At 36.2% G+C, this 12,289-nt stretch overlaps 2 protein-coding genes across 2 annotated transcripts; one reads left to right on the top strand and one right to left on the bottom strand.

The window, feature by feature from the left end:
• Window positions 1–307: 307 nt before the first annotated feature.
• LOC104087216 (uncharacterized) lies at window positions 308–2,365 on the bottom strand. The gene is made up of 4 exons (XM_070185963.1): window positions 2,241–2,365; window positions 2,042–2,120; window positions 1,245–1,598; window positions 308–867 (listed from the first exon to the last, which is right to left on the bottom strand). Exons 1-4 carry the CDS (start codon window positions 2,336–2,338, stop codon window positions 421–423), a joined length of 978 nt encoding a protein of 325 aa, XP_070042064.1. The 5' UTR covers window positions 2,339–2,365; the 3' UTR covers window positions 308–420.
• A 7,257-nt stretch (window positions 2,366–9,622) lies between these two features.
• LOC138907011 (uncharacterized) lies at window positions 9,623–10,450 on the top strand. The gene is made up of 2 exons (XM_070196862.1): window positions 9,623–9,823; window positions 10,052–10,450. The coding sequence occupies exons 1-2, from the start codon at window positions 9,623–9,625 to the stop codon at window positions 10,448–10,450; spliced, it is 600 nt and encodes a 199-aa protein (XP_070052963.1).
• The last annotated feature ends 1,839 nt before the right edge of the window (window positions 10,451–12,289 follow it).

Raw genomic sequence — 12,289 nt, 5'->3', positions numbered from 1 at the left:
CATGCACTTTTCTTAGGGGTCATTTCGATTTTCGTTGGTTGTATTAGTAATTAATCCTAACATAACATTTCACATAATCTAATACATTATTTGGTTGGCGGCATAAAAAACAATCGCTTCATGACTAACAATGTCTGGGTTGGCAGTATTATATATTGTCAACATATAGTTATTCGAGAATTTATGTATTAATTTATGCAATATGAAATGTAAAATAGGAATGCATGTGTATTAGCAATACCAGGATCAGACTATTTAAAATAAAAATACTCTTAAAATAAGTTATCCCTACATAATAATTCCTTCATTATTTGTGACAACAAAATTTCATTATTAATCATCATATAAACAATCTCTGCGTAATAACTAGTATGTGCGCCAAACTACCAAATGACCCCTTTAAAGCATTAGCAAAAACCATTATACCTCAGACCGAAACAAAGCCTCAATTATAGCTAAGAAATCATGCTTGTATCCATCAGCATGGAAATGATTCCGAGGAATGATCTTTGTATAAAAGTAGAAAGCAAAACAAGCTAGCCCAGGCCCAACCCAAAAGATCCAATGCCCATTCCAGAGATGGCCTCCTCTTACAATTGCAGCTCCAAAACACCTAGCTGGATTCATTCCAGCTCCAGCATAGCCCTTTTTAGCAGTAACTGTAGTTGAAATAAACACAAGAAGGCCCGCTAAAAGCCCAACAATGGACATAACACTAATAAGCCCAAGTTTCTTGGACTGGCGATGATCATAGGCCATCCAAAGTGACCCAAAAAGTAGAGCAAATGTGCATAAAAACTCGAGCCAAAATGCTTGGGCTATCTCCAAGCCCACAGTGGCTGGCCCATTGGTCCCTGGTGTGATTACCTGTAAGAAGAATTACTTTATTGCTTAGACTAAAAATAGTCGGCGAAAATATAATATATGTATAATTCATATATAATATGTATATAAACATCTATAATCAATGTCTACTTATGTATTAAAAAAAAAAGGCAGCCCGGTGCACTAAACTCCCGCTATGCGTGGGGTCGGGGAAGGGCCGGATCACAAGGGTCTATTGTACGCAGTCATACCCTGCATTTTTGCAAGAGACTGTTTCCACGGCTCGAACCCGTGACCTCCTGGTCATATGGCAGCAACTTTACCAGTTACGCCAAGGCTCCCCTTCCAGTGTATAATTATGTATATCGGGCTAAAAAGAAACCAACTAGGCACCAACTGTTTGTGTAAAGACCCCTTACCGTAATGGTACAACCACCAAGAGAGAATCTCTGTTCAATGGTACTACTCACCACAGCTTTGAGTGCAAGTGCACCTAAAATAGCACCAAGACACTGTGCTGTTATGTAAATTATGGCTCGTGACATTGAAATTAGTCCAACAAGAGCAGAGGAGAACGAAATGACAGGGCTAATGTGGCCTCCGGACACAGGAAATACGGCGAGGATTAGAATGGTGAGTGTAATTGCTATGAGAAATGACATTATCAAATTTGGCATTTTGACATCACTTTCAAGGGTAGAAATCACAATGGTATCCAACATAAACACAAGAACCGCACTGCCTAAAAGCTCTCCAACTGATGCTCGCCAAACCTATATACACAAGTCAACAACATGTTACTTAAAAGTCATCTAAACATAATTGTTTATAATGAATGTAAATTGATAACATAAAAAATATGATGAGTAACTTGTTGTAATGGGTACGCTGGTAGTGTAAAAATTATTTATACATAACTAAAACTCACCAGGACATTTAAGGACAGTGATTGTCGAAATTCTTAAGTATTCCATTTTATATAATATTATTTCTTTTCTAGTTTGTTCTATAAAATAATGATTTATTTTTATATTTAAAATTATTATTTTTAAATTTTTTATTTTACCCTTAATGATATGCTTTTATAGCTATGATATGGTATATTAATGACCATAAGTTGTAAAGGTAATTTTGGTATGTATAGAAAGTTTTTTCTCAAAGTATGCTTTATCACCACCGTAGTATAAAATGAAACAGATGGAATTAATATACTGACATCCAAAGAGAAGAAGTCAGGCAAGCCCAGCCTTTCAGCCAGTGTGAGAGAAGTATACTTCTTCTTTTCGTCATCTAAGCTGTTAAAAAAAAACCAAACACCATACATGTTAAGAACAAATATAAAGTATATCAAACCAAGAAAATACTTTTTGAAGCTTATAGAGTGGTGAATGAAGAGAAAATAAAAACACTTATACTTTTGTGTAGAAATGAAAGGTTGAATTTTGTTACTACTTGCAAAGGAAATATTCTGGCTTTCTTCATCACCCAAAACATATCCATTAGTGGAATCCATAACTGACAGAAAAATTCGCCAAGGCGTTTAATGCCTTTCTCGTGAAAAGGGTGTACTATAGCTTCTTATATTAATTAACGTTTATTTTTTTATATACAGTATATGCTTAATTTTAAGTTTTTTCTATGTCTATATCGAGCTGGTGATTTTTAGCGTTTTCATTCATTGTTAGTGTCAAAATACAACTTAGTCTAAGATCCTTTTTCACGCATATACTCTAAATCAAAGGATAATGCTTTTCGTTTAACAATGAATAAAATCCAATCTACCAAGAAATAAAGGGAAAAAACAAACAGTAAAAATCCTTAATTTGTTAAACAGTAGATACGGGCATATCGCCAACCATCTGATTGAACTAAAAATATTTAATTAATGTAGTCTAGAAACATAAAACTTGGCACTAAATATATTGTACATTTAAAAATCTGAGTTCAGAATTTAAATATTTATATAGTCATGATATGTTATATCATGCGGATTGTAATATGGCCAAATTTTCATGACATTTGTCATGACATAATATCTATTATAACAAATTTGTGGTTCATGACATCTGCCATGACATAATATCCATTATAACAAATTTGTGGATCATGACATTTGCCATGACATAATATCCATTATTAGACCAATGATTTCTTGCTATAAATAGAGGAGTTTCTCCTCATTTGCAAACACACCAATTCAAGAGTTTTTCACTCTTGTCTTTCTTTCTCCTCTTTTATTTCATTATAGAATATTTTGTAAGAGAGTGAGTGTTGGGAAACACTTGTGTGAACCATTTCTTTGGAGTGATCTTGTGAGGTTATTCTCTTGGGGTATTTGAGATTAATTAGAATATTTACTCTAATTTTGTACTCTCTTTTGTACTCTTGTTGGTATAGTGAAATTGCTTCTCTCCGCTTGTGGACGTAGGTCACCTTGACCGAACCACATTAAATTTGTGTCTTCTTTATCTTCTTTAATTGCCGTTATTATCAACTTGCATTGTCTTTGTTATTATCATTATAACGTTGTTTGGCTAAATTTCACACTACCCGATTTTTCGATCCTAACAAATTGGTATCAGAGCCAGATCTAACTGGGTTAGTTTAAAAAGCCAAAATGACTCTAACAAAGTCTTATGTTGAGAAATTTGATCGAAGTGCAAACTTCGAAATATGGCAATTAAAGATGGAAGCTATCCTAATTCAGGATGGCTTAGATTTGGCACTACAAGGAAAGGAGAAGATGCCGGATAAAATGACGGACAAGGAGTTTGCCGTCATAGACAAAAAGGCAAAAGCAAGTATTATTTTAAATCTTTCAAATGAGATTTTGTATGAAGTTGCAGCAGAAAGCTCAGCCAAATGCATATGGGAAAAGCTTAAAACCTTATATATGAAAAGAACAGTAGAAAACAGGCTTTACCTAAAGCAAAAACTCTACACTTTTCGTATGGCTGAAGGTACCTCTATACTTACTCATCTTGATACTTTTGATTCTCTTCTTATGGATTTAAGTAACATAGATGCTGAAATCAAAGATGAGGATCAAGTTGTGTTATTGCTTATTTCCTTACCCCAGTCGTTTAAGCATATAAGAGATACTATGCTTTATGGAAAGGATAATATCTCTTATAAAAATATCAAATCTATTTTGAAATCAAAAGAACAAATAGATAGAGATATTACTGGAAAACTAGTGGGAACCAAGGGGAAGGCTTATTCATAAGAGGTAGATCCAATAAGAAATATTCAAGTAGTGAGAAACCTAAATCAAGGTCAAAATCCAGATACAGAAATGTCATGTGCAAATATTGTCATAAGAAAGGTCACATTATTTCTGAATGCTTTAAATTGAAAAACAAAGAAAAACATACAGAAAACAAAAATGAGCACAAAAATACTGACACTGCCGAAGCAAGTGTAGCTGCTGATGAGACTGAGGGAACTATTTTTTTAGCAACTAATAATAGTTTCAAATCTAACAATGAATGAATTTTAGATTCGGGTTGTTCTTATCATATGTATCCCAGTCGGAATTTATTTACCACATATGAATCTATTGGAGGTGGAGTTATCTTGATGGGCAACAATGCTGCCTGCAAAGTTATTGGAAAAGGTACAGTCCGAATCAAAATGCATGATGGTGTGGTGAGAACTCTCACCGATGTTAGACATGTTCCTGACTTGAAGAAAAATCTCATCTCTTTGGGCACTCTAGAATCTCTTGGGTGCAAGTACATAGGTGAAGGTGGAGTTCTGAAAATTTCTCATGGTGCTCTTGTGATCATGAAAGCACGCAGATCTGGTACGTTGTATACTCTTTTGGAATCTATTATTACAGGTGCTGCTGCAGTTTCAATATCAGATAAATCAAATTCTGACATCACTAAATTGTGGCATATGCGATTGGGGCATATGAGTGAAAAAGGTCTTTCCATCCTCAGTAAAAGAGGTCTCTTATGTGGTCAAAGTACCGAAAATATGGAGTTCAGTGAACATTGTGTGTTCGGGAAGCAGAAAAGAGTCACCTTCAAATCTCCAGTGATTCATAGAACAAAAGGTACTTTGGATTACATTTATTCAGATCTTTGGGGTCCTTCACGTACCCCATCAAAAGGTGGTGCCAGGTATATGTTAACTTTCATTGATGATTATTCAAGGAAAGTTTGGGTTTATTTCCTGAAAAATAAAAGTGATGTTTTCTTAAATTTCAAACAATTGAAAGTTTTGATTGAGAAGCAAACAGGAAAACAGGTTAAGCGACTTAAAACAGATAATGGCTTGGAATTTTGTAATGATGAATTCAACGAATTTTGCAAGAATGAAGGAATTGCTCGACATCGTATTGTGAGAATGCCACCTCAGCAAAATTGTGTGGCAGAAAGGATGAATAAAACTCTTTTGGAAAGGGCTCATTGCATGATTTCAAATGCTGGGTTGACAAATGCCTTTTGGGCAGAAGCTATCTCTACAGCTTGTTATATTGTCAACCGAGCTCCTTCTGCACCTTTGAACTTTAAGACTCCAGAGGAAATGTGGTCAGGTACTCCTGCTAATTATTCCGATTTAAAGATATTTGGTTTCCCTGCATACATGCATGTAAATGATGGAAAATTAGAGCCAAGGGCTAAAAATTGCATTTTCCTTGGGTATACATCTGGGGTGAAAGGATACCGACTATGGTATCCTGATCCCACGATACCAAAATTTATAATTAGCAGAGATGTAACCTTTGATGAATCCTCTATGTTACATTCTAGAAAAGATTCTTCTAGTTCTTGTAATACAGATAAAGGAAAGAGTACACAGAACCAGGTGGAGATTGAGATTGGCATTCCTTCTGAGCCAAGCTCATCAACTTTAGAGCAAAATACAGTTGAAATCCTAAAGTTGAGACAGAAGCTGAAATTCCTGAAGTTGAGACTCCTGAAGTTGAACCAGAAGAAGAGGAGCATTCTATAGCCAAACATAGACCAAGAAGAGAAGGTATACAACCATCAAGGTTTGGAGATTATGTTGCATTTGCTTTTTCAGTTGCACAGGAAACTGAAGAAATTGGAGAACCATCACAATAATCAGAAGCAGTTTCTGGTGCTGACTCAGCCAAATGGCTGATTGCAATGAATGAAGAAATTGAGTCTCTCTACAAGAATGGTACTTGGTCTCTTGTGAAGTCGCCATCAGGAAAAAGAATTGTTGGTTGCAAATGGGTCTTCAAGAAAAAGGATGGCATTCCAGGGGTTGAAGATGCGAGGTATAAGGCACGATTAGTTGCAAAGGTCTATAGTCAGGTATAAGGAGTTGATTTTAATGATATTTTCTTACCTGTTGTTAAACATAGCTCTATTCGTGTCTTGCTTGCCTTCGTTGCCATGTATGATTTGGAATTAGAACAACTAGATATTAAAACAACTTTCTTATATGGAGAACTTGAGAAACAAATATACATGCATCAACCCGAAGGATTTGAAATTGAAGGAAAAGAAGATCATGTTTGCTTGTTGAAGAAATCCTTGTACGGATTAAAGCAGTCTCCAAGACAATGGTATAAAAGGTTTGATTCCTTTATGTTGGGTCATGGCTATTCGAGGAGCATGTATGATAGTTGTGTTTACTTACGGAAGTTAAATGATAGTTCATTTGTGTACCTATTATTATATGTTGATGACATGCTCATTGCTGCTAAGGATTTAACATAAATTCACAACTTGAAAAGTCAGCTGAAAAGTGAATTTGAGATGAAAGATTTGGGATCAGCTAAGAAAATCCTTGGCATGGAGATCAAAAGAGATCGAAAAGCCAACAGGCTATTTCTGACCCAGAAGAAGTACTTGGAGAAAGTCTTGGAGAGGTTTGGCATGAAAGATGCTAAACCAGTTAGTACCCCTATTGCTGCTCATTTTAAGTTATCAGCTTCTCAGTCCTCGCAGTCAGAGGAAGAAGAGAGGTACATGGCAAAGGTTCCTTATTCCAGTGCAGTCGGCAGTATTATGTATACAATGGTTTGTACACGTCCAGACATTTCACAAGCAGTGAGCGTGGTAAGTCGGTATATGGCTTACCCTGGTAAAGCACATTGGCATGCTGTGAAATGGATTCTCAGATACTTGCGAGGTACTTCAAATACATGTTTGGAGTTTGGGAGAAGTACTAACACTTTGGTTGGTTTTGTAGACTCAGATTATGCAGGTGATCCTGACAAAAGAAGATCACTGACAAGCTATGTATTTTACATCGGTGATTGCGCTATTAGTTGAAAAGCTACATTACAACATGTAGTAGCTTTATCTACTACCGAAGCATAATATATGGCAGTGACCGAGGCGATCAAAGAAGCTTTATGGTTGAAGGGTCTATTTGCGGAACTTAGTTTACACAAAAGTGGTATTACCATTTTCTGTGATAGTCAAAGTGCCATTCACTTGACTAAAGATCAAATGTATCATGAGAGGACGAAGCACATTGATATAAAGTATCATTTCATCCGAGAAACCATTACTGAAAGAAAAGTCTCTGTTCAGAAGATCAACACTAGATATAATCCTGCTGACATGTTCACAAAACCTCTTCCAGTGTCCAAGTTCAAGTTTTGCCTGAACTTGATTGGCATTTATGAAGAATGATTTTGCCCATTGGGATTTTTGCGGAGAAGGTGGAGCAAATTTACTATATATAAGCTGAAATTAGGCCAAGGTGGAGATTTGTAATATGGCCAAATTTTCATGACATTTGCCATGACATAATATCCATTATAATAAATTTGTGGTTCATGACATTTGCCATGACATAATATCCATTATAACAAATTTGTAGATCATAACATTTGCCATGACATAATATCCATTATTAGGCCAAAGATTTTTTGCTATAAATAGAGGAGTTTCTACTCATTTAAAAACATACCAATTCAAGAGCTTTTCACTCTTGTCTTTCTTTCTCCTCCTTTATTTCATTATAGAGTATTTTGTAAGAGAGTGAGTGTTGGGAAACACTTGTGTGAACCCTTTTTTTGGAGTGATCTTGTGAGGTTATTCTCTTGGGGTATTTGAAATTAATTAGAGTATTTACTCTAATTTTGTACTCTCTTTTGTACTCTTGTTGGTATAGTAAAATTGCTTCTCTCCGCTTGTAGACGTAGGTCACCTTGACCGAACCACGTTAAATTTGTGTCTTCTTTATCTTCTTTAATTGCCGTTATTATCAACTTGCATTGTCTTTGTTATTATCATTATAACGTTATTTGGCTAAATTCCGCACTACCCGATTTTCCGATCCTAACACCGATAGTTCTAACAGGTCATGGGGAAAATAGCATGGATTATTTTACATAGGATTGGAATTCTTTTGTTAATGTTACAAGACTTCATGAAGAGTTTGCTTCATAATTATATATGAAATGCACATTGATATTCGTGTTAAGACAATAATGCTTTATCTAAATAAAAATGCCTTGAAAATGTGAAACAAGTCGCGTTGTATTCTTTGAATTAGTGTCTTTGTGAGTCAAAAAGCACCAAATTTTGTGGTGCAATGCTAACTAATCAACTGTACAAGACGGATCTACTGCTTTGGAAATTGGTAGTATACAAAATTGTGAGACCTAAAAGAGAAAAAAGATCTCAACTATGTTCTTAAATCCTAAAATTGAGAAGTGATGCCAATGAAGATGTCCTCTGAGCAAGGAATTGTGACACGACCCGTTGGATGATTAAAGAAAGCCAAATTCTTCCTCAGCTTGACTTAGCAAATCTTGTAATGAAGGCTGGCTCAAGTATGATATAGGTATCATAAATCTAGCTCTTTCTCTGCTTCTCCCCAACATAAACAGCAAAATATGGCCCTAAAATATAGGTTAACTGAAAGATACAAAAAAGATACAAAAAGATACAGATAAACTAGTTCAAAATCTCCTATGTTAACATGACACTAGTCAAGAGTCCTTTACACTAACAACTACTGTAAGAGAAAACAAGTGAATTATATCCCAAATTTCAGTGGTGAAGAGGCATTTGTTGCACTGTTGATTGACAATAGCAGATGAAGTATCACATGGTTTTGCTATCCAACTCATTGTCAAGTATTTATGATTTTAGGCCATTGTGCTTGAAGAACAAAAATCCCCACTGTTTTTCATGACAAGATAGAAAACACAGGAAAATTGAGAGTTTGGATTCTACAGCACTACAGTTAGAAATAAAATTTACTGCAATATCTGACAACTTGTTTGGTCCCTCATGCCATGTCATTGTGTAGCAGTGTAGGATCAATTTTTCAAATTAGTAGAATTTATTGAAGTGTAAAAATGATGACTTGAGTAGTTTGGGGGTCATTTAACAATTAAAGAAACTAGAAGGGTTAGTCAGTTAGGGCGGTTACTTAATAGTGCAGTGTTTGTTATAAATGCAGTGCTAAGTACCTAGTTGTAGTAAGAATTTTATTCTAACGAAATACAGTGGTCTTCTTTTCCCTTTCTCTCATATAGAATTCATGCCCCAGAAAAATGATAGTCGACTAATTTGCATGTCGCTAGATCTGGTTAGCTGAGTCGTCCACAAATTTATATGGTATCAGAGCGGGTTCCTTGAAATCAGAGTGTTCTTCGACGAGTTCGTAGTGAAATTCCGGCTGATCGACCGAGTTTCTGGTAGATCGACATTGACGAAGCTTGAAACCTATAAAAATGGCAGGAAATGAAGTAACACAGCTAGAGCACAATCATCCGTTATTTCTCCAAGTATCAGATGCTCCGGGACTAGTTTTAGTGCCAATTAAGCTCACAGGGCCATAGAATTATGCAATGTGGAGCAGGGCGATGAAGCTAGCACTTGGGGGAAAGAGTAAGCTTGGTTTTGTATACGGAAGCTGCGTAAAAAGCATGTACAAAGGTGAGTTAGCAGGGCAGTGGGAGAAATGCAATGCAATTGTGTTGTCATGGATAGGTAGTACAGTTGCGAGTGAATTGATACCGAGTATCATGTTCGCGTCTAGTGCAAAGAAGGTATGGAGTGATTTTAAGGAAAGGTTTGACAGGTATAGTCTCACTAGGATCTATCACTTGTGGGCAGAAATTGCATCATTAAGGCAAGGTACGGATTATGTAACCACTTATTATTCGAAAATGAATGATCTGTGGAATGAATGAGACATACTAGCACCAAAACCAGGCTGTGACTGTGAGGAATCTAGACCATCACTTAAACACCTATTGCAACAACGTTTGTTGCAGTTTCTTATGGGGCTAAATGAAAGCTATAGTAATGTGAGAAGCAATGTATTGATGAAAAGACCTGTAGTTAGTGTGAATGAAGCTTATGCCATAGTGACTCAGGAAGAGAGTCAAAGGGCTTTAGGAGTGACTGACATGAATAAGGACCCATTGACTATGATGGCAGGCAGGCCTCAATATAACAGACCTAAGAAGATAAGAATGATATGTGAACACTGTGGATATAAGGGACATTTGAAGAAAAATTGCTACAAGATAGTAGGATATCCAGCAGATTTTAAAAGCAAGAAAAAGACTCATATTGCAGGAGGAAGCATGACATTTGCCAACAATGCAAGTGCAAAAGAAACCAGCAACTCTGAAGGTCAACCACATGGGCATTATCTGACACAGGAATAGTACAAGCAACTAGTAGGACTGCTAAACAAACCTACAGGTGTAGAATGTTCCACAAACATGGAAGGTTGAAGACTTCAAACATTACACATACAGGAAATGCACAGATTCTAGGAAATCAGAAAGTGAAAGATGTGCTTCATGTACCAGATTTTAAATTTAACTTGCTATCAGTGTCAAAACTCACCAAAGACCTCAGTTGTTTGGATGCCTTCTACCCTGACTTCTGTGTGTTGCAGGGACTCTACAGTGACAAGGTATTGGGGATTGGTAGAGAACATGAAGGATTGTACATAATAAAGCAAAGAGATACAGAAAATAAAGCACTAGTGGCAGGCACAATTGCAAAGGAGGGAGCAGAAACAGTCTTGTGGCACTATAGATTGGGACATGCCTCAATAAAATCATTACAACACTTATCAGCTTTGAAGAATAAAATCAGTATTGTAGAAACAAGATCTTGTTATGTATGCCCTCTTGCAAAATAATGTAGGATAAAATTTCCAACTAGTGTTTCAAATTACACTAGTATCTTCCAACTTCTTCATTTGGATGTTTGGGGACCATACAAGGTTCCAACTTATGATAAGAAACGATATTTTGTTACAATAGTAGATGATTACAGTAGATACACTTGGGCATGTTCGATACAATCAAAGTGTGAAGTGTGTGTAGTTCTAAAAAACTTTCTGCTGATAATAAACAACCATTTTGGTGCTAATGTCAAGTACTTAAGATCTGATAATGGGACAAAATTTTGTAATGCACAGTGTGATAGCTTGTTGTCTTCTTATGGTATTATTCATCAAACTAGTTGCCCCTATATACCACAACAAAATAGAACTGTGGAAAGAAAGCACAAGCACATTTTAAAGATGGCTAGAGCATTGAAATTTCAAAGTGGAGTTCCTATAAGATTTTGGGGAGATTGTGTTAAGACTTCAGTATATGTGATCAATAGACTGCCTACACCAGTTTTAAAGGGAAGAACTCCCTATGAACTGTTATGTGGCAAGGAACCTAAGGTTGATCATCTAAGGGTGTTTGGTTGCCATTGTCATGCAACAACCTTGCCTAGGGAAGATAAGTTTGCACATAAGGCTAGGAAGACAATATTCATTGGGTATTCAGAAATACAAAAGGGCTACAGGCTGTATGACCTTGAACATAAGTCATTTTTTGTAAGAAGGGATGTGGTTTTTCAAGAAAGAAGATTTCCTTTCAAGGATATAGGTGTTGAAGCTGATGATATGTTTCACCAGGTGCTTATCTCATCAGAAGAGCCCACTTCTGGTCCAACACCCATATAATCTGTAACTCAAAAAAATACTGGTTCATCTATGAATCAGGATGCCATTAGCTCTCATGAAAGTGATGATGCCTCTGCAGACTAGGAGCAGGAAGAAATAGCCCCAATCCTTGCACTGCTAAAGCAGATGGATACTCCAAATTCAGCATTAAGAGAGGGATCAGAAGAAGTTCTTCCTATAGAATCTGTTGCTGAGCAAGAGCATGCACCAGCAACAACAAACTTACCTACACAACCTGTTCAAAGAGAACCTAGAAAGATAACTCCTCCCATATGGAGGAAGGATTATGTGACTACTACAATGCTGTTTGGGAACTGCAAGTTTCCAATTTCCAATCATATTAGGTATGATTATCTTACCATAGCATATCAAGCTTATTTACAAGCTTTATCAGTTCTTGTGGAACCTAAATCCATCAAAGAGGCAGCACAGGATCCATAATGGATAGAAGCGATGAAACAGGAGATACAAGCACTATAAGATAATCAGACTTGGGAGATTGTAGACCTTCCTATTGGGAAGCAAGCTATAG

The sequence above is a fragment of the Nicotiana tomentosiformis genome, chromosome 1 (assembly GCF_000390325.3).
Source record: "Nicotiana tomentosiformis chromosome 1, ASM39032v3, whole genome shotgun sequence".
NCBI classification, from domain to species: Eukaryota; Viridiplantae; Streptophyta; class Magnoliopsida; order Solanales; family Solanaceae; genus Nicotiana; species Nicotiana tomentosiformis.
Note: the sequence above shows the minus strand (reverse complement) of the source record. Positions and strands in the feature narration are given on the sequence as shown.

What these genes read in the sequence shown, in the direction of transcription:
- LOC138907011 (XM_070196862.1), top strand. Translation starts at nt 9,623, where the DNA reads ATGTGGAGCAGGGCGATGAAGCTAGCACTTGGGGGAAAGAGTAAGCTT. An exon ending in TCGCGTCTAGTGCAAAGAAG is followed by an intron (nt 9,824 to 10,051) that starts GTATGGAGTGAT and finishes CGTTTGTTGCAG; the next exon opens with TTTCTTATGGGGCTAAATGA.
- LOC104087216 (XM_070185963.1), bottom strand. Translation starts at nt 2,338, where the DNA reads ATGGATTCCACTAATGGATATGTTTTGGGTGATGAAGAAAGCCAGAAT. An exon ending in CCTTTCATTTCTACACAAAA is followed by an intron (nt 2,121 to 2,240) that starts GTATAAGTGTTT and finishes TTTTTTTAACAG; the next exon opens with CTTAGATGACGAAAAGAAGA. An exon ending in CTGACTTCTTCTCTTTGGAT is followed by an intron (nt 1,599 to 2,041) that starts GTCAGTATATTA and finishes TTGTGTATATAG; the next exon opens with GTTTGGCGAGCATCAGTTGG.